At 41.9% G+C, this 27771-nt stretch overlaps 1 protein-coding gene across 5 annotated transcripts in view; it reads left to right on the top strand.

Moving 5' to 3' along the window:
• HECW1 (HECT, C2 and WW domain containing E3 ubiquitin protein ligase 1) overlaps positions 1-27771 on the top strand; it is a 353214-nt gene that overhangs the window by 230850 nt on the left and 94593 nt on the right. For 2 of the 5 annotated variants that reach the window (XM_073332820.1, XM_073332819.1), the window contains 5 exons: positions 11104-11246; positions 12422-12522; positions 15088-16431; positions 20085-20186; positions 25349-25499. In XM_073332820.1, coding sequence (XP_073188921.1) covers positions 11104-11246; positions 12422-12522; positions 15088-16431; positions 20085-20186; positions 25349-25499 — 1841 coding nt within the window. The remainder of the gene's footprint in view (positions 1-11103; positions 11247-12421; positions 12523-15087; positions 16432-20084; positions 20187-25348; positions 25500-27771) is intronic. The other 3 variants (XM_073332821.1, XM_073332823.1, XM_073332822.1) reach the window with 3 other exon arrangements.

The following is a 27771-nucleotide window of genomic DNA, read 5'->3' as shown; positions in this document are numbered from 1 at the left end:
AATCCATCCAGCCACTTTTGAATTACAAAATAAGGGAGAGGGAACTATTTCCTGTTTGGTTGGTTAGTTTGGTTTCACTTTTTGGAAAGCCTTAAAAATTTGATAAAATTTTGTATCTCAAAAATTTCATGGTTTAGTAATTTCCTATTCGTTTAGTGCATTAGCCCTGGAGAAGGTATATAATTCACCCTCCCGATATGTGTCAGAAGCCTCACCAGCAATATGCTAATAAATATCCATTTTCTGATGTATTCTACATATACTGTCCAAAAACTACTGAGCACCTCATCCTCTGAAACAGGTCAAGACTTCATTCATTCCTCACAGAGGACTGTGGAGACCTGACATGAGCATATGCATTGTTATTTCCTTGTTAAAAATGTGCTTAAAGTTAAACAAACATGCATGTTTGCAGGATCTGGGACATAACAAGTAGCTCAACTGCTTTTCACGTAATTAGCAAAAAGAAAAGGAGTACTTGTGGCACCTTAGAGACTAACCAATTTATTTGAGCATAAGCGTTCGTGAGCTACAGCTCACTTCATCGGATGCATACTGTGGAAAATACAGAAGACATTTTATACACACAAACCATGAAAAAATGGGTGATTATCACTACAAAAGGTTTTCTCTCCCCCCACCCCACTCTCCTGCTGGTAATAGCTTATGTAAAGTGATCACTCTCCTTACAATGTGTATGATAATCAAGGTGGGCCATTTCCAGCACAAATCCAGGTTTTCTCCTCCCCACATCCCCCCCCAAAAAACCCCACTCTCCTGTTGGTAATAAATTGGTTAGTCTCTAAGGTGCCACAAGTACTCCTTTTCTTTTTGCAAATACAGACTAACACGGCTGTTACTCTGAAACCTGTCATTATGCAAGGCACATAATTAGGTTTATTGACTGTTAGGTGCTTAAAGATCAGCACGTGCATAAGTGTTTGCAGGATCTGGACGGAAAACCTCAGTCCATTGCAGCAGGATCCTGAGGCAGAAAAAAAGGTGGTAGAATTTTAACACAGAGTGTCTCAATCTTTTGGACTTTTGCTCTGCAGTGTTCTAATGAGATTCTTTGTACATTATTTATAGCCTTCACTCTGTCTTGATGAAGATTTTGTTTAGGTACAGGCCAAAGAGCTACATAAAAGTGCTAAACATACAAATTCAGAAATGAAAGGAAGTGTTCATAGGTATAAACTCCAGTAGTTTGCTACAAAAATGATGAAATTCCTGCAAAAAGCTGAGTTTGCTGGTGGAAATGGTGACACTTTGCGTTAGGTCAAACTTATGAATATCACCAGAAGAAAATTGTTGGGTTTGCACAATTGTAATTGCTTTGAATGTTTATGTTTTCTAACTCCGTTGCTTGCATATAACCCAGCACTCACTGTGCAGGTCAATTTCCATAAATCACAACAATATCAACAAGGAAAACAAGACTCAGCTCTTACTTTTATTAGCAAGTATCTATAAATGGACTACTCAAGACAGATTCAATTCACAACAGATATTCTGGCCAAAGACCTGTGTTGCTTTTTTAGCGCTGTCTATTTTTACCTGTTTGTAAAAGGCCTTTGACTGAAACGTCCCTACTGGGAACTGAATGTGATTAGAGTAGTCTAATCCTATTGGTCTAATCCTGAGGCTGCAGTAGTGACTGCAAAACAGATGGATACTGCTTCACTCCTTGAGGGGATAAGTATTCCTTCCTCCATGCCCCTCACTCACTCTAGACCCTCCCCTAGCTGGCAGTCAGGCTGTGAGCTGGAATACATCTTTTCCCATTCACTCCAATAGCAAATATTGACTGTTGTTTTCTTTGTTGATATGATTCAAGGACAGGAGATTGTTTAGCGAAGGGGTCCCTGGGAATACGTGCGGGCAGCAACTGTGGACAATACAGGCTGTGTGAGCATTTCAAGATATTCTGCTACATTTGTAAAAATTATTTACATTGTGATTTGTAGGGTATAGGTGGGATCCATGAAAGCACTTAGACACTTCAACACCATAATCAGGGAGCCTAAGTCCCAGTTTTGACTCTCTGCAGCCACGAAGGACAGAAACTTACTATGAAAGCAGAGATTCTCATGTAACCACGTGACTCCAGGAGCTGAGGCTTTAAGAAAAGCACCAAATATTGTGCGACTCACAATAAAAATTGTGAGTTAGTAACACTGAAGATAGCAAATTAATTATTCTTACAATGAATCCCTTCGGGTTATAGCTGAGGTTAAAAGTGGAGCGGTTTGTGGGCACATGTGGGAGCAATATTAACCGACATCTTCCTGCATAAAGAGTCAATTTTTATTTCAGGTTGTGATCACACAGCTGCCTTCTCTCAGCACTCTTGGAATGAATTATTCATTGCAACATCATTCAATGTGCACCTAAGGGTACCGCAGAATTCATAATCATGCTCTTTTTTATTCATAGATATGCAGCCTAAGCTGTCATCTTTGCTTCACAAAAAAAGCAGACTAGCTGCTTTTGTGTGACAGTTTGCAAATACTAGACCAACAAAAAGACATCATGCTTATTACAGCCAGTAGCAGTTACTAGCATTTTATATTGGCTGATAGGAGTTGCCTTTTGAAAGAGACCACAAAACTCATGGTCCTTCTTGCTCTTCAAAGATATAAAGGGCCAGTTTTGGGGTAATGCAAAATCATCCCATCATAGGGGTTGCAAGAAATGTTACCAGCTAAGATGAAGGGATCAGCAAGGTTACCAGCTAAGATGAAGGGGTCAGCATGAAGGGTGGCAGTAGTTAAGAATAGGGTGTAAGTTAGGATTTGGTATTGTTATATTTCCAGATCCAAATATGCCAATCTTGTCTTTAATTAAATACCTTTTAGGGCCCACATTTTCAAAAGTGATTAGTGATTCCGGATGTCTCAGTTTTTAGGGGCCCAACTAGAGACATCTTAAAGGGGCTTATTTTCAGAAGGAGAGTGCACAGCTCTTACACTCAAAAGGCCTTGTTAAGGTGTGTCAATTTGTGTGCCCTAAAACTGAGACAGCCAAAATCATTAGCCACTTTTGCGAATCTTGGCCATTGACCTTAATTGGATGAGAACCACAGCAGCAAATATTAACAAAAATGAATTGTGTTAGCACAGTAAATAGGTCATTATTTGGAAGCTACCACCAACCCCACTTTTGTTCTTGGGTTCACTCCTTTAACTCCAGCTGCAATTGGTTCCTTCTGGCAAAATTTTTTGCCAAAATGTTCCAGATCTCAAAAGTGCAATTACTCCTTACAGCCACTATAGTTCTTAAAGCATTGTACTCTGCAAGTAGAAGGAGAGTTTGGCATTTGTGGTTGGGGACCGGCAGGATGTACATTATTCTGGAAAGGGTACATGAAAGGTGCTTTGTTTGTAGGAAGTGCTGCTTGATAGGTCTGACAGAAGAGAAGATCTGAGGTTTGGAAATGAAGCTAGAAACTATGGTTGAGTTGTGAAGGAGATTTGAGCAGATGTTGAAGGGAAGGAGACAGGAGGCTGAAGGGAAAACTCAAGACTTGAAGATGCATGTTGGACAAGAGAATTGTGAGAGTAACCTGCTGGATGAGGAAAGTAGTCAGTGGAAGCATGTGACTATGAGAACAAGGCCGAGGAAAAGACTGGCCATCAAAGGAGAAATATTGCTGAGGAACAGGCTCGTTGAGGTGCAAAATGAAGGGGATAGGCAGACAGTAACAGAAGATTGGAGTGCAAGGAAGAAGAGAAGGAAAGAGTTAATGGAGGTAGCCATGGTTCGGAGCCCTAGGAGGATAGAGGATGACTTGCAGAAGATTGCAAGTAAGAACAGAAGACAAGACAATTTGCAGCCAGAAAGAACAGAAGGGGGAAGGCCAGAGAATTGCATCAACACCATCAAGAGAAGAAAAGAATGTGTTGTCTGCCGAGAGCTAAGATATGGGATGTGGACCTGAGGCTGAAGAGGCTCCTAATGGGAGCAGGAAACAATCTACTAATTGTCCTTCACATAGAAAGAAATGATACTGCTAGATTCTCCCTGGGATGCATGAAGGAAGACTACGCAAGACTGGGGAAGATGTTTAAACAAATGGAGGCTCACGTATCTTCAGTGGGATTCTACTTGTGCCTAGAGAAGAAGAGGGAAGCAAGACAAGATTATGATGATCAACAGATGGCTCAGGCAATGGTGCTGTAAGGAGGGCATTGTGGTGTTTGACCACTGGGAAGCATTCACAGAGAGAAAGGACTGCTATCATGCGATGAACTCCACCTGACTAGGGAGGGAAATTGAGTGCTGGGAAGGAAGTTGGCACAATTGATTAAGAGACCTTTAAACTAGGGAGATGCTCATCTAATTGCCACACCTGGTTCTAATGTTGAGTGGTAGGAAAATCAAGTAAGAAAGGATTCTGCAATGGAGAAAGGAACAAGAGAGGGTGGGAGAATGGACAACAAGAGGAAAGAGAGTAACAGTCAGGTAGGCAATACTAGCAGTAAAATGACTTCACCTAGTTGCGTAAGGAATCTGGGTGAAGCCAAGCAGAAACAACTAAAATGTCTCTACACCAATGCAGGAGACTGAGTAACAAAATGGAGGAAATAGAATTACTGGTGCAGGAAGTGAAACCAGGTATTATAGAGATAACGAAATATGGTGGAATAGTACTCATATACGTGTACTGGAGTACAGGTATTGAAGTTTATGTGCTGTTCAGGAAAGAGAAATAAAGGTAAAGGTGGTGGAGTAGCACTGTATTTTAATGATGAAGAAGACTAAAGAAATTAGAAGTGATGGAATGGATAAAACAGAATCTGATTGGATCAAAAATCACTTTGGGTAAGAAAGTTAACAGAGACCCTCTGGAATAGTGCTTGGGGTCTGCTACAGACCCCCAGGATCCAATCTGGATATGAATAGAGACATCTTTAATATTTAAATGAAATTAATTCTACTGTGATTATGGAAGACTTTAATTTCCCAATTGTTAAATAGCAAGGACCTCACAGAAGAACTGGTTGTAGAGGACAACCTTTGCGTGAGTGGCCATAGGTTAGTTCAGTTGAAACTAAATGGAAGAATAAATAAGAATAGGTCTGCAACTAGGACCCTGGATTTCAAAAGGGCAAACTTTAAAAAATTAAGGGAATTAGTTAGGGAAGTTGGGATTGAAGGATTCAGGGATCTGAACGTGGAGAAGGCTTGGAATTACTTTAAGTCAAAGTTGCAGAAACTATCTGGAGCCTGTATCCCAAGCAAGAGGAAAAATCATAGGGAAAGGTTGAAGATCAAACTGGATGAGCAAGCATCTCAAACAGGTTATTAAGAGAAAGCAGAAGGCCTAGAAGGAATGGAATAATGGATGGATCAGAGGCCAGAAGATGTAGGGATAAAGTGAGAACTGTCAAAAGCCAGCAGAGCTAGACCTTGCAAAGGAAACTAAAACCAATAGTAAAAGATTCTTTAGCCATATAAACTAAAAGAAAACAGGAAAAGAAGAAGTGGGACCTCTAAGTACTGAGGATGGGGTGGAGATTATAGACAATCTAAGTATGGCTCAACACCTAAATGAATATTTGCCTCAGTTTTTAAGAACAGTAATGAGAAACTTGGGGAAAGTGACAGGATGGCTAATGGAAATGAGGATATGGAAGTAGAAATTGTCACATCCATGGAGGAAGCCAGACTCAAATAGCTTAATGCGACCAAATCAGGGTGCCAAAGTAATGTCCATCCAAGAATATTAAAAGACACATGAAATCGCAAACCCAATAGCAAGGCTTTTTCATGAATCTGTGAACTCAGGGGTCATACCCTATGACTGGGAAATGCAAATATTGTACCTATATTTAAGACAGGGAAAAAAGTGATCTGAGAAACTACAGGCCTGTTAGTTTGACCTCAATTGTATGCAAGGTTTCAGAACACATTTTGAAAGACAGAGTAATTAAAGACGTAAAGGTAATTGGGATAAACTATAACATGGTTTTACAAAAGGTAGATCGTGCCAGACCAACCTGATCTCTTTTTTGAAGAAGTTAACCAATTTTCTAGACAAAGGAAATGCAATGGATTTAATCTACCTGTATTTCAGTAAAACCTTTGATACAGTTCCACATAGGAAATTATTAGTTAAATTGGAGAAGATGGGGATTAATATGAGAATTGAAAGGTAAGTAAGGAACTAGTTAAAGGGGAGACTATGTGCTGACAGGTCAACTGTCAGGCTGGAGGGAGATTGCGAGTGGAGTTCCTCAAGGATTGGTTTTGGGACAAAAAGGGAGAATGTGTTGATAAAATTTGCAGATGATACAAAATTTGGGAGGTATTTCTGGAAGAGAAGAGGACCAGAATATCATACAAGAAGATTTGGAGAACCTTGAAAATTGGAGTAATGGGATGAAATTTAATAGTGCAAAATGCAAGGTCATGCACTTAGGGACTAACAACAAAAAAATTTTGCTGAAAGCTGGGGATTTATCAGTTGCAAATGACAGAGGAAGAGAAAGACCTGGATATTGGTCAATCAAAGGATGACTATGAGCCGCCAATGTGATGTGGCTGTGAAAAAGGCTAATGCAATCCTAGGGTACATCAGGGGAGGTATTTCCAGTAGAGATGGGTGAGTGCTATTACCATTATACTAGGCACTTGTGAGACTTTGTCTGGAATACTGTGTGCAATTCTGGTCTCCCATGTTTAAGAAAAATGAATTCAAACTGAAACAGGTGCAAAGAAGGGTTACTAGGGTGATCAAAGGAATGGAGAACCTACCTTATAAAGGAGACTTAAGGACCTTGGCTTATTTAACCTAACAAAACAAAGATTGAGGGGAGATATAATTGCTTTCTAAAAATACATCAGTGAGGGAGAACAGTTATTTAAGTTACGGGCCACCAACAAGTTTAGACTTGAAATTAGAGGAAGGTTTCTAACTGTCAGAGGAGTGAAATTTTGGAACAGCCTTCCAAGGGAGCAGTGGGGGCAAAAAATCTAACTTGTTTCAAGACTGAGCTTGATAAGTTTATGGAGAAGACGATAAAATGATATTGTATACAGTGGCATGTGGCCCATCCGCTACTGCTATTAGCAAATATCTTTAAAAGCCAGAGATGGGAATCTAGATGGGGAGGGTGCTGAGTTACTACAGAGAATTGTTTCCCAGGTGTCTGGCTGGTGGGTCTTGCTCACAAGCTCAGCATCTAATTGATTGCCATATTAGGGAGGTAGGGAAGGAATTTTCCCCCAGATCAGATTAACGGAAACCTTGGGGCGGGGGGGGTTCACCTTTCTCTGCAGCATGGGGCACAGGTTCCTTGCTGGTTTAAACTAGAGTAAATGGTGGATTCTCTGTAACTTGAAGTCTTTAAATCATGATTTGAGGACTTCAGTAACTCAGCCAGAGGTTATGGGCCTATTACAGGAGTGAGTGGGTGAGGTTCTGCGGCTTGTGATGTGTAGGTTTTCGGACTAGATGGTCTTCTTGCCTTAAAGTCTATGAGTCAGAAGAGGCCCTCTGTACGACAAATACAGTCATGCCAGGGGATCAGACTATGGCATGGTTGTCCCCTAACATGATCAAAATATTGTTTGATAGATTGGACTTCACCGTATCTTAACTTTTTCTCAGACCAGTGCCTGTCCTTGCAAATAGAGTTACTTCCCTGAGTTGCTTTCAACACACCTTACCCAACACAATAATGGCCCAGATCCTCAGAGGTATTTAGGCTCCTAACTTCATTGCCTACCCTTGCAAAGCTACTGCTAATGCGCCTGTACAACGTTAACTTTTCTCCTTGAATAAAAATGGAACTATCAGGATTGGTTCCACTCCAAAGTCAAAGAAATATATTTTCATGTTAATTCTGATTTACGTCAGATTTACACAATATCACAAAGGGTTAACGACGAGGGGATCATTTAAATCATTAATGCAGTTTGTACTTTCCATTTAAGAATGATTGATCTTTATTTTGCATGTGTGCATACATGTTCTACTCCTTGGAGATGTTTTTGTATTGAAAGTGTCAACAGCCTAATCATTTACAACTTTATTAAATGACAAATTGAGGCATTTACTATAATGTCATTCATCTACTGGTTAATTCCCCTGTTCTGAATTCCTTATGAGTGTCATGGAGCAGCCAGTTGCCTTGGGGCTATATCAAGCGGTTACAATAGTAATAATAATAACAAAGAATTATACAATTTTCAATATGCCTGGAATACTGCTGATCTCTGCTTTGCAAAACTTACTCTCTTCTCTAATATATTGCAGAAAATGTGTAGAAAGTGTGGACAAAAATATGTACTAGCACTTCTTTTAGTTTTATTTCTCTGCTTATTTGCAATTCTTGCCATAGGCACACTGCAGCTTTGCTGATCAAACATCCTGGCTGCTCACGTGTGAGTAACTTGAAGACCTCATTGTCAGACGTGCAGCTCCTTTTGACTTCATTAGAAGTTGTGCGTACTCAGGCTCTAATTCAGCAAAGTACTTAAGTCTGCGCTTAACTTCAAGCCTTAATAACCTGGATTGCCATTGACAGTGGGAGTGTTAGATAATTATTTCAGGCACCTTAGGACTCATTTAATACACTACTTTGATACTGTGTGGACAGTGGCCTTTTAGGTAAAATCAAGCAACAGTCCCATGTTCATTCAAAGCCATTTATACACCGCCATGAGATTCCCTCCCTTTGTTTATAACTCACTAAAAGCAGTAAATCCACTTGGAGCAGAGGTGCAGTGGGGCAAGTCACCATCCACTCCCACACTGGTAGGAATCCAGAGTTAGGCTGAACTGCCCCAGAAGTGAATTCCAATATCCAGGAAAGGGCAAGGGCAACTCCACCAGGAGACGTGCTATTGGGTATTCCTCCTGGGCAGTGTCTGCTGTTAGGGCACCGACTGAGCCTCGACTGTTTTTCAAAACTCTCCTTCACAGGGGCCAACGTCCCCTCTGGTGCAGCTGCCCTGATTGTCTTAGGGATGGAAAGTGTGCATGCTCTCCAGCTTGAAATTTACCCCCCCCCCACTCTCAAGTTTGCATTTAGCACTGTCCAAATGCTTTTTACAGTGCTATGTACACATGTAAACTTGATTGAAAAATATGTAGCTGAGCACCCTTCTCTTTGAGATCACTGACTCAGATCTCAGAGAATTAATAATATCTGATGACTCTTGGGGGGCCAGTGTGAAATAAGTTGATAGTATCACTCTGGTTCCTAGACAATGGTCCACGGCACAAAAGCACCACCACAATTGGCACGGTCACTGACGTTGCAGTCTTGGCAAAGAGATGAAACACTGAAGGGGCATGAAAACAAATCTCTCTGCTCTGGAGTTGTCCTGCCAATTCAGGGCTGAGGCACACTGTGGAGGCAGGTGATGTGGAGGTTGTGTTTCTGCCTGTTCTGTACCTGTCCGTTGGATAAAATGAAAACTACAGACTCTCGGGTGGTGAAGCCAACACCTCGAATTGGGGTAGCATGGGAGACATGATGGATTTGTGAGTAAATTGCTATCATCATTTTTCACACTTCCAAAAGCAATGTTCTTGGACAATATTATACTATTATTACTATATATCTTACACCTAGATATTCACATTGTTTGTCAGCAGAATTGTATTTACTTGCAACTTCTTTTTTCTTTTTTTTCTGAAAGTAAGGGCTTCACTGGGACTGAATTTGTGGAGAAATGCAAAATTTGGCCCAATGTGTTTGGGTCAATTATAATTTTTAGGACAGAGACTGCTACTGTGATATTTGTTTGTAAAATGCTTACCACAATGGAGTTCTGATGAGGGCTGTGGAGCATTACTGGAGTGTAAATAACAAATGTATTGATGTGCATAATTCCTGCTAGTATCCACTCCCTGCAAACTGTAGAGGCCTGATCCTTCAAAGTTTCAGCATTTCCTGTGAGTTGCTCCTACTCAGCCTCTCTGACTCAGGGCTCTGTATCTTACAGGTTTGGACGCTGGGATCCAAGAGCACATTTTAATAGAGGTCTTGTCTGTACAGTAGTTTAGTGCATGGTAAGATGGGGTGTGAATCTACAGTACACCATGCACTAAGTGGACAGTGCTACCGCACACTAACAGTTCTACAGTGCGCTGTGATCTCCCTTTTCAATTAGCAGTAGGTCAAAGCACACTACGGAACTTTTTGTGCAGGGGCGGCATGATCCGTGTGTACAGTTACTACGTGTCCGGCCAGAGTGCTGTTGACTTGCACGCTGGCTTGCCACACACTAAATCACCACGTAGACATGCCGTGAATATCTTCTTGCCCTTATATGTATAGACAGATGGAGAATATCTTATTGCCCTTATATAAATCCATGGTATGCCCACATCTTGAATACTGTATACAGATGTGGTCTCCTCATCTCAAAAAAGATATACTGGCATTAGAAAAGGTTCCGAGAAGGGCAACTAAAATGATTAGAGGGGTTGGAATGAGTCCCATATGAGGGGAGATTAAAGAAACTAGGACTTTTCAGCCTGGAAAAGAGGAGACTAAGGGGGGATATGATAGAAGTATATAAAATCATGAGTGATGTGGAGAAAGTGAATAAGGAAAAGTTATTTACTTGTTCCCATAATATAAGAAATAGGGGCCACCAAATGAAATTAATGGGCAGCAGGTTTAAAACAAATAAAAGGAAGTTCTTCTTCACACTGCGCACAGTCAACCTGTGGAACTCCTTGCCTGAGGAGGTTGTGAAAGCTAGGACTATAACAGGGTTTAAAAGAGAACTAGATAAATTCATGGAGGTTAAGTCCATTAATGGCTATTAGCCAGAATGGGTAAGGAATGGTGTCCCTAGCCTCTGTTTGTCAGAGGGTGGAGCTGGATGGCAGGAGAGAGATCACTTGATCGTTACCTGTTAGGTTCACTCCCTCTGGGGCACCTGACATTGGCCACTGTCGGCAGACAGGATACTAGGCTGGATGGACCTTTGGTCTGACTCAGTATGGTCATTCTTATGTTCTTATGTTCCCTTAGTATTGGTTTTGTCCTGGTTCTATGAACCTGCTTCCTGTTGTGTTAGTAAACTTGAACTTCACATGCCTAAGCCACTTATTCCATGTTCTTTTTATTATCATAGCAGTTCAGCTTTGTTTCCGTTCCCACGGATGTTCTGGAAATAGAAGTTAAGGACAAGTTTGCAAAGAGCCGGCCGATCATTAAACGCTTCTTGGGGAAACTTTCCATGCCAGTGCAACGCCTGCTGGAGAGACATGCTATAGGGTAAATCTGTTATCTGTGTGACTTTTATGTTACTGAAGGCTCACACTGCCACTGTGAAAAGGAGAGCAAAGTCCATGGCTGAAACAGCATGATATAGTCAAATAATCTTGCTCAAATGAAATTACTTACTTGACAGGGATTTGTCTGATTAATGATGCTGGTTTAAGTTAGAATTTACTTCCTTGTTATAAACTTAGGACTCTCTAGTAAAAGTCCTTGCTGAGTGCAATGGTTTTGTTTTCTGATGAGTCCCAAACCTTGCTTTATTTTGTCTCTACACATGGTTCTTTGAAGCAAGCAAACTCAGTGAAAGACATATCTACAAGTATGGAGACAACAAATACACAATCCCCAGGTTTACATGAATACTAGAATAATCTCATTTATTCAAGTTATAAATGTACATAAAACTACCCTGGGAGCATATGCAGCACCAAATGGAAATTAAAATGTGCTTCTCCAGAAGGCATACAGATTTAACACTCTTCACGCTCAGTAGTTTTACAAACATTGACTAAGCTTCAGATGGGGGCAATGAGCAGATCATCTTTTTTCTAGTTTCACTCTTCTCTGAGTGGGGCTGTGGGACTTTTGGATAAAGTGTGTCTTCAAGAGGGACTGGAAGAAAGAAAGGGTGCAGGCATCATGACTGCCCAGGGATGTGCTCTAGGTGTATCAACGGCATGGAAACAGGAGTGGGAGGAAGACATGAAGGGGCAGTCAGCTGAGTAGCTCGAAGGGCGAAGAAGAGAGCAGAAATGAAGCAAGAACAGAGAAGCAGGTACGGGGAGTCAGGCTGTACAGGACTTTGAAGGCAAAGACAAAGAGCTTGAATTTGATACAGAAGGAAAGGGAAAGGAAATGCAGGGATCTGAAGAGGAGTTTGACATGGTCAGATCATCAGGCAGGGAAGACTTGCCACCACATATATCCCAGCAGACCTGGGTTACTAACTTAACTGAATCTTTGCACTGTAGTTGGAGACATTAGCCCCCCGCTTCCCAGCTATTCCTTCCCTCATGCTCTCAAACATGCCCGCACTGCAGGTTGAAATAATACAGTGTGAATCACCTTTGAAAATGTCAGGTGTTTGTGAAGGATACAGCAGCTTTCTCCATTCGCTGTAGATAGTGGATGAGTTTACAATCTCTGTAACAGTACTTGCTTTCTTACAGGGACAGGGTTGTCAGCTACACTCTGGGACGTAGGCTTCCAACAGATCACGTCAGCGGTCAGCTGCAGTTTCGGTTTGAGATAACTTCTTCTATCCATCCAGGTATTGGCTTCTTCAGTAATGCCTTATTTACAGAGAGCTGAATTTTTTGTTTACATTCTTTTCACCTACAGAGGCTTGAATTCTTTTAGGGCTAGACTGGGCCTTTAGGCAGGGTCATGAGCAAAGGATAGTACATAAGCTACCCCCCATGGCAGAAGCACAATCCCTGCCCTGCTTTCCCTTTGCTCCTAGAGTGTGAAGTCATTTACTACTGGCCTACACTATTAAAGGATCATCTCCTCCCATAGAATGACTCCGGGAGAGTTAAGGTTCTTCACACTCCCACATCACCTACTCCAGGCAGGGAGTAGCTCTGCTTACTCCTATCTACCCAGATCCAAGGTGTGCTTAGCCCACATAGGTATATAAGGGTGGGAGGAGATTCTGGTCATGCTTACTCCCTTTCACAGGGTACATATTCCAAGTCACAGTCTTGTCCACTAATAAGAATTTATTGGCAGCCAGTCTGTAAAAATGCTTTTTCTGCTGTGTATTCCACATAGCTCACCACTGAGAATCCATTACGTCAATATCAGAATAGCATAGAGAGATATTGTTGTTGAATCAGGACCTTTCTGAATATCAGCAAGGACTCACATTAAGCATTACTTCTTCCACTGGCCGCAAAAAAAAATAGCACCATATAGAGTTTCTGATTGTGTCATATCCAACCTTCAGGCACACCAAGTTTTTGCTTTACCCGGTACACATGGTTTTAGACTGATTTAGTTCTTGTGTTCATGACTGTTGTCGGCGGGGGGAAGGGAGAAGGTATTTTCCAGATCATAACAAATTTTAAGTGAGAAATGATGGCAACATCATAATAGCAAAATAAATAAACAGATAATAATACACAACAAGACAGAGAAAGGGAAACCATGGGATGGAGGAAGAAATTGTTATCACGGTTTTAGATCTCAGCTTTCCAGCAGGACTTAACCTTTTACATGCTGTATTTAATCCATCAATATAAGTATCTTGCTTCTGTGATTAACTATGTTTTGTTATTTGCACAGAGGCCTGTGGGTTTGAGTACCCTATGAATAAAATGTTCATTAGGGGGAGTAGAGCTGCTTGGAAATTTTCTGATCTTGACATTTTTCCATGAAAATTTTCAGAAAAAAATGTTCTCATTTTTTGGCCTGTTCTAGTTATTAGGCAGTCCTGTAATGATGGTGCCACCTTGATGCTAGATTTCAGTGTGAGGATCCAATGGTACTGCCCAGGGAATCTTTCTGTCCCTCTGTAACAGAGCCCCTGTCAGGCTATGAGTGCTTACTTTGAAAGGAAATAGTTATATTAGTAGTTGGAAAATGTGATCCCTGCTTGTGCAACCCTTTCTCACCTTCAGGGTACAACTGGGCCAGTTGGGGAGTGGTGAAAGCACGTTGGTTGCAACTAGGAGCCTCAGGTTTTATGTCAGGTAGGGAGTAACCCCTGGGAGGAGGTGGGGTGGGCAAGAGTAATGTCAGAAGATGTGTGTGTTGGGGAGGGGATTCCTTCCTCCCAGTAGGGTAGGGTGGAAGTGGAAATGGGGTTCAGTTCCCCTCTTTGGAGAAGTATTAGGTGTGGGTTGGAGTAGCAGTAATGGGATGTGGGGGGCTGGGAGCAATGGTTGAACCCTTTCTATAAGAATGTGTCCTGGATGGGGATTCCCAGGAAGGAGGAGTCCTGGCACAGGTTGCAGCAGGGAGAGCAGTGTACACACTACCGGGATTAGGCCGCCAATTGTTACACACATTGTTCAGATATTTCCTAGTGAAAAATCAAGACGTCTCAGAATCTGTTTAATCACCTATCTGTGTAACACGATAATGTATGGTTTTAATTTTCTTGGATTTCTGTGGATGCTTGTGCTCCCACAACCTCTGCCCCTGATTCAGTAAATGCCTCTTGTTAGAGGACAAGGTGAGTGAGGTAATATCTTTTATTGGACCAACTTCTGTAGGTGAGAGAGACACACTTTCAAGCTTACACAGAGCTCTTCTCTGGGTCTGGTAAAGGTACTCAGAGTGTCACAGCTAAATACCCAGTGGAACAGACTGTTTAGCATAAGTAGTTAACACATATTGTAAGAGACCATTCAAGGTGAAGTGGCCAGTTAACACCTCTGCAGTCATAGGACAAAAAAGGGGGGATAGTGGGCCACAGAGAGATGTAATAAACCATAAATCCCATCTCTTTATTCAGTCCATGATTTTTAGTGTCTAGCAACATTATGAATTTAAGCTCCCAGGCTTGTCTTTTGAAAGTGTGTGCAGGTTCCCTATGAGGATGAGGACTGAGATGTCAGATATGAAGTGATTGTTTTGTGAAAAGTGTTCACCCATGGGTGAATATGGTGTTTTTGTCTTTTTATCGTTTTCCTGTGTGAGTTTATTTGAGAGTGTGGTGATTTTCTGGTTTTACCCACATAGTTGTTACTGGGGCATTTAGTGCACCGGATGAAATACACCGCATGTTGTGATAGGCACTTGTAGGACCCATGGATCTTGAAAGGTATCTTGTGGAGATGGGTATCTATCATTGTGGCAGTGGAATAATTTCTTTTCTTGTTGCACGCAGATGATGAAGAAGTCTCCATTAGTGCAGATCCTGAGTCAGCTGAACTGCAGGAAAGCCCTGTGAACAGTGCTGCAGAGGAAATCCTTGGTGAGCCTCCCTGCACCGACACAGTGACCTCAGAAAGTACAGCTCCAGAGCAGCTAAATGGATGCAATGTGAATGGTGTCAATGTTGATAGCCCTGGGGAAGTCAACCAGAACAGCTTAAATGAAGAGCGAGCAGGAAATAGGGAGGTTGATGCAGGGCCAGCAGATGCTATTGAGTCCTTGGAATCCATCCCAGGGGAAGTGCTGCCTTCCCTGAGCGCTATGGACCTCTCTGAGCAACTGGCTCTGCTGGCTTGCACGCCTCCTCTGGAGACTGAAGTTAGGGAAAATAATAAAGTCAATTCTGTTACTCAGGGACACGACGACTTCTTTACCAGCATAGAAGCACTAGATATTGATGAGGTGAGTGCAGACATACAGACTGTCAAGGACGTAGAGAAAATTCAGGATGAGGAAGGGGCTTCAGCCCAGGAGGAGGAAGACAATAAGCTGCAGCTAAGAACAACAGGGAAGAGGAAAAACAGGCCCTGCTCCCTGCCTGTGTCTGAACTGGAGACGGTGATCGCATCAGCATGTGGTGAGCCTGAGACCCCTCGCACACACTACATACGGATCCACAATCTGCTTCACAGCCTGCCCTCAGCACAGATGAGTAGTGATGGAGAGGAGGAGCAGGGAGGCGGCGAGAATGACGAAGAGTCGACAGTCCAGGAAGCGTCAGAGAAGGATGTGGTTAGCGAGTCTGAGACGCTAGCGGCAGATCCTCCTCCTGAAAGTGGAACTGATGAGTATTTCAGCCGGGGGACTGTGCCCCGCAGCACCTCGATTGAGCACCTTTCAGACTTAAATGAGCAGCTGTTGGATGGGGAACATCCCATGACTGGAAGCGAGAGTGAATCAAGTTCCAGACCGTATGGGGACAATGAGTGCGACACCTCTTGCTACAGCACGTCCTGCTACAGTACGTCCTGCTACAGTACATCTTGCTACAGCACGTCCTGCTACAGCCCGTCCTGTTACGACAGTAACAATCGCTTTTCCAGCCATACCCGTTTCTCCTCTGTTGACAGTGCAAAGATTTCTGAGAGCACGGTCTTTTCCTCACAGGATGATGAGGAAGAGGAAAACAGTGCCTTTGAGTCAGTGCCAGATTCAGTGCAAAGCCCTGAACTGGACAGGGAGCAAGTGGATGTCTCCGCCCAGTGGCCAGATGAACTCGTAGCTCATGGTGGGAATCCACAAAGAGCAACAGAAACTCTAGAGTCCCCAGTAGCAGGTCCGAGCAACAGAAGAGAAGGTTAGATTCTGAGATTCAATATGCAGAACAACCTTGATTATCTGGATGTCAGCAGAGGCATTAGATAATTCAAGTTGCAGATAAAAAAGGAATTCTCAGTATTATTAATAAATATATGGGAGACGTGACCTGTATTAGGTATTGGGGGGGTTGGATAATTGAGGCTGTGCTGAAAAAAACAAATCAGAGATCAGCATTTCTATCGTCAGTTTCTGTTAAATAGTATAATAATAAATCAAGCATCTTACACATCCGGTCAAAATTAAGATCACCAGTTCTACCAGTCTGACCCTTCTTCCAAGGGATTTTTCAGTGTTACATATCTTGTGTGCTACCGTGTGTCTTACAAGTGACAAGAAGATCTGTGTGTGTTTATGAAGGGTCAGATCCTGAACTGGTGTAAATCAACTGATTTACAGCAACTGAGGATCTGGCCCAATATGTGTGTGTATGTAATATATATACAATCCATACACACAGAGAGTATATTATGGAGAAGTCCTAGTATTTTCTAGTTTAGGTTGAGTCCACTTTCTGTTATAAACCCAATTTACTAACCTTGTCCCCCTACATTCACCCAAATCAACCTCAGATTTCACTTGCGACAGATTGTATTTCCTTGGATGCATAACTATCAAATACAGTTCCTATCACCACATGTCTCTGTAGGTATACTGCATATAGAGATATATTGTTGTCTGTTTATGCTGTCATCATAGTTGTTTAGTTCTTTTTATTCTTGGACACTTCAATTCCTTGTGTTCAGTTCCTCCCTGGCGTCACTCAGTTTACTCCAGTGAGTTCAATCACTTGTCTTTTCTTCAGCTTGTGTACTGATTATTTGAGACTGAAGAAGTACAGGTTCAGATGCTTGGCTACAGTCACAGAGCGTGCAGGAAAGGGGAAAAGAGGGGTTGTAAAGGTAGTCCTTGGGTCCCCCAATCTTGTGCTAGAATGTTCCTCCAGCCTGAGTTACACTAGCTGCTCACCATGGCTGCACGAGGGATCACCGGCCCCAGCCATACAATCCTTCCCCCAGCCACATCCCCTACTCCAACAGAAATAGCAGCGGTGCATGAGTAACTGTGCCACCAGAGGATCTCCCTACCCTGGCATGGTCCTGGATATGCCAGTTTTGGGCCTCCTTCCAAACATTTATGTACTGCATACCCTTAATTATTTGCTCTGTAGTGCAGGATCTAGTCCAAAGAATCAAAATTCCCAGAACTACACAGCAACAGAGATGAGAGAAACACTCAGTAACATGGGCACTCTTCACTGTACATGAGGCTCTTTTGGTATAGACAGTATTCGTGTGTGTGTGTGTGCAGAAGGGTGCACGTGTGGCTTTTTTATTTGTTTTGTGGTGTGTGTACATACAGAGAAAGAGAACAGAGTTTGTGCCCTCAGAAAAATGGATTCAGCAGTACTCTGATATTAAGCTTCAGATTTCTGGAGATGTCTCTTGAGTATATTTAAAGGGCACTGTAGAATGTTCACTGTGGCTTTACTTTTGCTAGTAGAGAGAGAATACAAGAGAAGGACAGCATTACTGGTTAGTTCACCATGATCTTCTAATATTGTGTGAGATGTTTCAATAGTTGATCACATTGTTTAATTTATTTGGTGGTTATTAAAAGTACAGTAGATATGGTCGCCTTCATCTGCTCCAGGTGACTGACACCCCATGCTTCAGCTGGCTTGACGTAACTAACTTGACTAGGGGGAGTCAATTATGGTGAGGTAAGTAAAGAAATACAGATTGATAATCTGGCAATTGGTGACAACTGTAGCAACAGGAAAATTTAACCATTATTACAGATGTGTTTGCAGCACTGCATAGTAATTTAAAATAATTCTACTTTGTATTCAAAGAGGGGGGACATGTAACTGTGAGATGTGTCTATACACTTATTAGAGGCTTTAATGAAGACATTTCAGAGGGGTGTGATATCATCAGAGCACCCAGGTGCGTGTGTAACTTTACCTACATTTTGTCCAGGTAATTTTTTTCATTAGTGAATGGTGCAAGTTTTTTTGTTGTTTTTTTTTACAAAAAAAAGTGTATTAAATTCACATATAAAATTCCCTTCTGCCTTTCCATGTAACATTTATATTCTATATATTGGCAGTTTAAGGGGGAATATATTTTAGATAACTTTTTTAAATTTATACTTAGATGGCAAGATATAGCTCGTTTTTATAGAGTGGTAAGATTTAGACATGAAAGGTGGCTAAACCAATCAACATTATTTGTATGGTTCTGTCCTGTTTTTCTTTTTTTAAATACAGTGGTATAATTTTCTGGCAATATCACAAGCATTAAAGACCACTTTGTTTCTAAGCTTACCTTGGATTTTAACTGTATCTGTTTTATACCCGGGGCAAATTATTTATGCTTTCTGGAGTTGAAGGTTTCAGTAGGAAAACTATTGTCACGCAGCTTGAAAAAGTGACCAGCAGTGGGAAACAGTATATAATTCTCAAAAAGAAAAGGAGGACTTGTGGCACCTTAGAGACTAACCAATTTATTTGAGCATGAGCTTTCGTGAGCTACAAAGATTTTAAGAAAGGACTGGGGCAAATATTCTCTGAATTCTAGTACCCATGAAGTGCAAAAGTATGGGTTCCAAGTGCTCACATTCAGTTCTAACATAAGGAATAATGTGTCCTCCACACAATAAGGTTGTAGTTCCTGAAAGGATTCTAGTGACGTCACAAATGCTGAGTAATTTATTCACATCACCAGGACACCAGGATGGATATATGTACAGTTTTCATTTGGATGTATGTATATAGGTACATATTTAATACAAAACAGTGTTCAAAAAATCTTCCTCTGCCTCATCTACAGTATCTCTCAGTCTCTTCTTCTCTTTCTGTACTTCAGGTCTCCCCCCTCTTTATCTCAGGTTCCTTCTTTCCTGTGTCTTCTTATCTTTTGCTCTCCTCACCCCACCTCTCTCCTATGTTTTTGGTCCTTCTCTCACTCTCCCCACCTTCCACTCAAACTTGACAGTTTGAATTTTGAACTGTTTATATTCTAGTTTCCATGACTTTAAAAGTACAGCAGATGCATGCCTTCTGCATTGCAGGGACTGCAAAATCCTGCCACACCACTTCACATACACTCTTGTGGATTTGCTCTAAAGGAGGCTTTTGTAATAGCAAAGAAAGTAGCTCTCGGCATTTAGCTGGAGTGAATGCAAGGTTGGAGCTGGGATTTTTGTATGGTCCTTCCAAGTTCCTGCAGGAACTCCCAAAACCCTGCACTTGGTAGCATTTATGAAGTACTTCTCAGACATCAATCCTGATTCTCCTCACTTACATTGGTGTAAATCTAGAATAAATGAGTCCAGAATCTATCCCATCATTTCTTATTATGTGCTCAAGCCCAAGATCGGATCCTTGTCTGCATTATTTTAATAATTCTTTGCCATGTAAGTTAGTAAAACCATGCCTGGACATATGAATAAGCCATAGCAGCTAATACACCAGGTGGTTGCCTGCCCTGTTTTTTTTGGTTTGTTTGTTTGTTTTTGTTGTGTTTTTTTTTCAGTTCTTTTAGTAACTTGTTTTACAGTAGTGCATTTTAAACCACTTTTTGCCAAAACACTGAATGAATATGAATATCTTGAATATCTTGTCCATAGGTGATTGTCCTTTACTCCATAATTCTCAGCCAGTCAGCCAGCTTCCTTCCCTGAGGCCTGACCACCATCACTATCCAACTATTGATGAGCCTCTTCCACCAAGTAAGCTTTAGTTTTTTAAATGTATTATTTTTTTCAACCTTTCCTGTTAACCTAAAACAGTGTACAGGTCAGTATGTCTCTAAATAATCTCCTCATCCCCTGCATCCACCTTGTTCCAAACCCACTTAATGTGCCCTTTTATTTTCCTTATTTGGTCCTTACTGTAGGTGTCACCATGTCATCTTGGGCAAGACACACAACTGCTCTGTGCCTCAGTTTCCCCATCTATACAATGGGGATAATAACACTTCAGTGTCTCAGAGGAGTGTTGTGAGGTGGTAAAAGTGTTTTGAGCTCCTCCAATGAAAGACTGTGTGTATTGTAAGGGCAAAGTAGTCTTATTGTCTTTAATGTTTGTCCTCTAGCCTAATCGTTGCATCCCTGTGGCACATTATGGGTATGTCTACACAGAGTCTCAGAGCCCAGGTCAAGTGTGGTGGGCTTGCGGAGCTCATGCTGTGGGGCTAAAAGTAGTAATGTAGACAACTGGGTTCAGGCTGTAACCCTGCAAGCCTGAATCAATTGACCTGGGCTCTGAGTCTTACTGCCATGGGTAATTTTTTGCTGTGTAGACATACCCTGTGTCAGCTTCAAAGACAGCTTGGGATGCTGTCTTGTCCTTGCAGCCTTGCTTGCAATGCCAGGCATTCTCAAAATCAGGATTCTCTTTTGAAAAATTGAGACAGGTAGCAATTTTTAATCAGAGTGATAAGAGGAGAAGACAGGGACAAGGTAGGTCACATTCTAGTGATGTCACATTTCAATTGCAGTGCCCCCTCTAACAGTTAATGTGAGGGTCTCTGCTCTGAAGCAGAGTGACTGACGTATGGACCTACAGCTCTCTCTATCCGAATGTTTTTGTGCTTCCATATAAGAGCACTTCTGCACTTTACTGGGGAGGATTTCATAGCTTTTAACTTTTTGCATTAGCGTTATTTGTCCAGTAGAGCGCACTCTCTGCCCTACAACACATAGTGTATCATCTTTCGAGTTTAGCACATGATTTAACAGGAAAAAATGCTCAGCATCTTGAAAACTAACCAGGCTTAAAAACAAATCTATTTTCTTCTGAGGCTGAGTAAAGAATGTAGCTATTTGGCCTATGGTGTCCTTAATTTAAAAAAATCATTTATGCACCAAGTTGTTAGTATTTCCTAAACTGAAAATTCCACTCGATGCTGGCATCAGTTATACAGTAGTGGTGAATGATCCAACTGCCTTCAGCCCCATGAAGTCTTATTAGGGGCACTGTGTGGCCTACCAGTGAATGATGAATTAGGAACAATTACATCTGTAATAAGTAAATATTTCTCTTCCCCCTAATCTTACCTCACCACTTTGTGAAGGGGAGAAATTTCCAGCTACACTACCTATTAATAGGACACTGACAGCAGCCATGCAAATGAAATTTACTCTAATCCGTGCACTGATCGGAGACATTCAAGTTCAGCCCTATGGCTTGATTAATACATTCCACCTCCCTTTTAACACCAGCCTCAAAAGGTAAGTAGTTGCTCCTAATGAAGGCAATTATGATGGAGTTTAATCTACACAAAAGCAAAAGTACAATCATCTGATAGTAATATTTATTTAATAATGCACCCATTATTTTGATATCTACACTATATCCTACTTGTAATACATGTAAAGTATTTTGTCCCTGAATATATCCCTCTTCAGTGTGCAGTTGCCACATGAATTTTTGGTAAAGAAATTGAATTAAATAATTCCTCAGTTAATATCCATGCAATTCCCAGTACAATCTATGACATTTTTAAAGCCCATGAGAAGTACAAACTGAGGTCTGATCTGAAGATTTTTCTTTTTCCAGTGTTGCAGAAAGACCCTTTTCCCTTGCTTACCACAACTAAATCACTCTTAAATATGAGAGAGAGAGACGTGGCAGGGGCAGCTCCAGCCAGGCCAACATGCCATGTTCGGAGGGCAAATTCCATGCCTGCCCGAGACACGCAGTTTGGGGGAGGGACAATGCCCCTCATGCTCCTCCCAAACCACACCCATGGAGAGAGATTATTCATTTTGATCAGGTTTACAGTGAACAATGTTGAGAGCTTCTAAAAGGAGGAGACACCAGAATCTGTCCATAGTTATGGTTGAAGATCATTTCCCATCATTACAAGAACAGTATCGACTGAACCTTAACATTCCCATAGCCAAATCCATGTGCCTGAAATCACATGCCAGATTTTAGCTCATGGTAGAATATTTTGTGAGGTTTCAGGAAAATCAGTTAAAGGCTTTTGGGAGACATGTAGATTCAGAAAGTGAGGTGGTTTTCCTCTTGTAGTCAGTCTTGCTTGATCATAGCACCAAAACAATTTGACTTCAAAATTTAGTTTATTCTGTTAGTCCTGATGAGAACTTTTTCTTTGACTGAGCTGCACCACTTAGAAGATCTACCACAGACAGGGATGTAAAGAGTAGCAAGGTGACTTTGTCCCTCCGGGGTTGTGGGTCTGCCAGGGACAGGTTTGGCTCATGGTGTAAGTAAGAGCAGCCTCAGAGGCTGCTGTAATGTACATAGGGCTGCAGTGGTCCCAAAGGGCCATCTGGCAGCCCAGGATAATTGGAGTGCAGAGCACAGTGACCTCACCGTCTCCTGATCCCAGGCTATCTCCTGGTGTGCCCCTGCTCTGAAGTTATAAGGTGTAGGGCCATAATGTCAGCCCTATACTGCCCAGAGAAACCCTCTGCTAAGGGGTAATTCCCACATGTGGTGATCTGGCTGGTTTTTGGACCCTTTATATCATTGGAGCAACATAAACGGGCTGGGACGGAGCTCAAAATCATGGCCTCTGTCTATTTGTCAGTCTATGCATTTATCTGTGCAGCCATCCATTCATCTTACCACAAATTCTGTGTTGTATGCCATTTGAATTACTTACTCCCCTGTGTGATGGTAATGCTGCGTGGGAGGGAAATAAATGCCCATCAACCAACTGTGAGTTTTGTTTATATGTTGGCAAGGAATAGTCACATCAGCGCACACAACTCTCTCGGGCCAGATGCTGTAGCACAAGGCTCTGACCCGTGCCCTACAAGACAATGACGCCTCGCAGATATATTCTCATACACTCTCCTTGAACTTTCACTGTGTCTCCTTTATCCTGACCTGATGTTTCCACTTTGACCTCAAGCACTGGACACATCCAGCTGCTGCTAGGTTTGACTGGATGCTTTCTGCTCAGAGGCTGGATTACCATTGTAGACACATTGTAACATGCTTTCTTCAGGCAGTGTGACATTCGGTTTGGTTTGTGGGTAACACCTACCTTAATGCATTCTGTGTAACATTGTTTTTGCTGAGGTGTGAATGTATGTGTGGTTGGCGTTAGCAGGAGTACAGAATGTGAACTGGTATGTCTCAAGGAGATGTCAACTGTTATCTGGGAATTTAGGGTTCTTCAACAGGCCCTGACTGACCAACGTCCTTCAAGAGTCCCTATAGGCTGGTTTCAATGGAGGACACATCATTGCCTAGGGTTTACGGATTATACACAGAGTCATGATTTTGTTCAGATTGTTATCTGGGTGCTCCAATCTGGAGTGTTGGGCGCTGGTTAGCCTTTGCCCAGACCCCCACTCAGGTACCCACATGGATAACAAAGGTATTTTTAATAACATTATAAGGCATGGCACCTTAGCTCTGGCCAGCACCGTCTATCTCCTTACTAATCAGGCACAGTGTTTGGGGGAAGGTAGCTGGTTGCAGGGAGTTGGATTCCAGATGCAGTAGGAGGAAACACAGCTCTCTGTTGCTTTTGGAGGGTATGAGGGAAGGTTCACAAAGAACCCAGAACCCCTGGTCCTAAGGTGGAACACAGAGCCACAGAGGGGAAAAAAGTGGACTTTACCACTCTTGGGGGTACAGATGTGCTCCAGGAGGGGGAATATATATTACTGTACAGCTATGTCATCAGCTGATGGATCTTTGTGTAACAATAGTGTAGTTAGCAGATCAAATTTGTGCAACTTCACTCAAAAAATTCTAAGGTTTTTTATGTAGAATTTGATTAGCTCATTAACTTCTTAAATTTCCTCTTATTCCTAACACCTTTACCAGTGCTCTTGATGCTTTTAACTACCAGTGTATTTCATGCAAGCCAACAAGCAGCCATCAGATGGGTATGGGCTTTTGGTTACACTTCTGGTCAACTTGGACGTAATTTTAACAAGAGACGTGAGGGTGGAAGGCTCAGTATCTTGTTACCAATTTCCTCAGCTATCTGGTCCTTATTAGAGTGGTAGATTTAAAAAATAAAAAATGTATGTCCAACCAGTCTGTGATGAGTTTTAGGTAGAGGGCCTTACGCTGCTCTGAGTAATCCTTCTGAAAGCTTTAAAAAAAAACCCACTATCAAGTTTATTCTGAAACATAACAAAAAAAGTGAACATAGGACTTGCCACACCAGATTAAATCACTGGTCCACCAAGCCTAGCATCCTGGCTACCAGTAGCCAATTCCTTATGGTTTTCCCATCCACCATGAACAGAGCAAGTTGTGCAATGCTGTGTGTAAGAGTTACATGGGGAAATTTTTATGTTCTAAAGCATGTAATTTGATTACTCACCTCAAGAAGCAGAACTATAAGAGGCATTAATGGTTATAGAATTATCCAGTCCCTTTTAAAAATAGTCACTGTGTCTCACTCATTATTGATGGCCTGTGGCAATGAATTCCACAGGGTGACTGTAGGCTCTGTGTGAAGTAATATTTATGTATTTATGTATACTACACATACAACAAACCTGTGGAACTTACTGCTGTGACCAAAAGTATAAACGGGTTCAAAAAAAGAACGGGACGGAGGATACCTCCTTCAACGGCTATTAGTCTAGCCATGATGGTCAGGGATGCGACCCCGTGCTTGGACAACCCTACACTTCTGACTGTCATAAGCTGGGAGTGGAAGACATGGTATATCACTCCTTAATTGCTCTGTTCTGTACACTCCCCTGCAGTTCTGGTACTGGACACTGTTCGAGACAGGATACTGGGCAAGATGGACCATTGGTCTGACCCAGTTTGCCAGCTCAGATGTTCGTGTGTATGTATGTACACATGTATCTTATGAGCATCTAGGCTTTCTGAAATTTCTCAAACTGATGGCTTTCTACTTTCCTTTCTTTTTTAATACTAGACTGGGAAGCTCGGATAGACAGCCATGGAAGGGTATTTTATGTGGATCATGTGAATCGAACCACAACATGGCAGCGCCCCACAGCAGCAGCCACTCCAGACGGAATACGCAGATCTGGTTCAATCCAACAAATGGAGCAGCTCAATCGGCGGTGAGTAATTCTGGACTGAAATTCCAAACCACCACCACAACGAAAATGTTCTAGTTAAGAGAAATGGTACTCATGTTATTCCAAACCAGCATCTGAAATGTTCCTGAAATGACTAAAACGTTCAACATAAATAAGCTATGAGATATATTTGAAGGTACAATGTTGAATAACAATTAGCAGGTCAGAACCTACTGCTGGTGCATGGTTAGCATCTTGCTTTCAAGAAGGTGACATTTTTAGCACTGGCAATTTGGGAGCCCAAAATAAATTGAAACAGTTTTCAGTGCTACTTTCAGGCTGGCTTTACAATGATAAAACACTGTACTTTTTAATTAGTATTTTATGTAGTGCCATAAGTCCATAAGGTACTTTACAACAGGAGGTGGTGTTTAAAAATAGCAAAGTGCCTGACCAAACATATTACAGTCTAGAGACGCAAAGTGAACATAGTACATTGCACAGAGTGACGTGCTCAGTCCTCATCCTCAAAGGAAACCTCTACAACACCTTCAAAAGACAAGCCTGGGAACTTAAATACATAAATCCATGTTTTTTAGTGTCCAGCAGAGTTAACAGAGACACTAGTTTTATGGCCCATTGCAACAACATGTAACACACCCTGCTGCCTACTAATGCTCCTTTTTCCTAGGACTGCTGAAGTTTTAATTGCCCACTTCATTTTAAGTGGTCTCCTACAATGTGTGTGAGCCCCTTATACTTAACCATCTGTCCCACCTTGTATTTTGCTTGGGCACTCTAGTTTCCTTCTCCACACCTGAAGAAAAGGAGCTCTGTGAAGTGCAAAAGCTTGTCCCTTCCTCCAACAAAAGTTGGTCTAATAATGGTTTCCCTTCACTTTTCCTCCCACCACTTATGGGAAGGATCAGTCCAGGTGAGGGTGGGAAGGCAGGATCCTTCAGAGCTTCAGTGTTACCTATGAGAACAGAGAGGACAGATGGTCTGGATGAGAATATGAAGAGAAGTCAAGCAATCAGGCTTTGAGTTCAGGCTTCAGCCCCACAGCTTTGAGGTGCGTCAGCATCCAGACCTCCACTCTGCTCCTCCGGCTGCTACACCTATACACCTACCCCAGTCTTATGGGAGCTATTCAGAGATGAGGTCAGGAAAGCAACAGCTCTAGTTGCTGAGAGCCTCCCTTTGTAATTTTTCCTCCACCAGTGATGCAGGCTGAATGTTATGGATGGTCATACAGTTGGAATTATGTCCCCACTATAGAGCTCTAGTGGTTCCCAAGTGCGGCCAGGTCCATGGATTGCGAAGCACCAACATGTAGCTGTTGACATCAGCAAGGTTGACAAGCTGTGACACAGCATGAATGAGATATTTGTTTGAAATAATGAGTGCTAAGGAGTATCCCACTGAAAGACATTTCAAAGCCCTTTGCACAGCTGGAGGAAACCAGAAACACTTCCTTAAAATGAATCCTGAGAGAGGGAGTCTCCCTCCAAATGAGGGAACTTTATCACTGATAGCAATGTCTGTTCAACTACTACTCTACACACACAGATTTGTTACAGTTTCCTTTGTTTCTTTGCATTTCAGATTGAATGGAGGGGAGAAGAGTAAAAGAAATAAATAGCTGGGCAATAAACTTCCACTATTACCTCAGAAAACATTTTCTTATCCTCTGCCCCTGCTTACTGTAATGATATAGTTTCTTATTTAAATAAGCAAGACTGAAATTGTTATCCTCTGATTATAGGCTTTAAAATGGCATGAATGTTGGTTTGGGTTTTTCTAGTACTTTAAAAACATCATTTGGGGATCATCAGAGTGCCAAGCTAGGAGACAGAGGGAGCTTCAATGGTCCTTCTTTCCATGGCAGGAAAATAATATGGGAGTTACTCAGATCCTTTGTAGGGAGAAAATGGTTGCAGATGACAGCCATCAGGGAGTCTTTCTAAGGGCTAACTAGCTTTCTGAAAATGTCTGTTGTGCAAAACAGATCATAACCACAAACAGGTCCATGAGGAATTGTCCTCCTCTTCTCTCCAAACCTATCATGCAGGGCACAGAGTGGGCATTTGACTAGCATATGTAGTTTTGTTTATAGTGGTAAGAACTTGCAATAGTTTGTTTTAATTATAATTTTCCTCAGAAGGTGCCAAGCTACCATATTAAAGAAAAAAGACAGGCATTTCTGGAAACCCCTTGCAGTGAATTGGATAGATGTTGTCCGCAGCCATTAAGGGCCTGTGTAAATTATCGTTTTTTGTTGTGCTGTAACTTGAGTTAATTGATTACCAATTAA

Source organism: Lepidochelys kempii, chromosome 2 (genome assembly GCF_965140285.1).
Source record: "Lepidochelys kempii isolate rLepKem1 chromosome 2, rLepKem1.hap1, whole genome shotgun sequence".
In the NCBI taxonomy this organism is placed as follows: domain Eukaryota; kingdom Metazoa; phylum Chordata; order Testudines; family Cheloniidae; genus Lepidochelys; species Lepidochelys kempii.
Note: the sequence above shows the minus strand (reverse complement) of the source record. Positions and strands in the feature narration are given on the sequence as shown.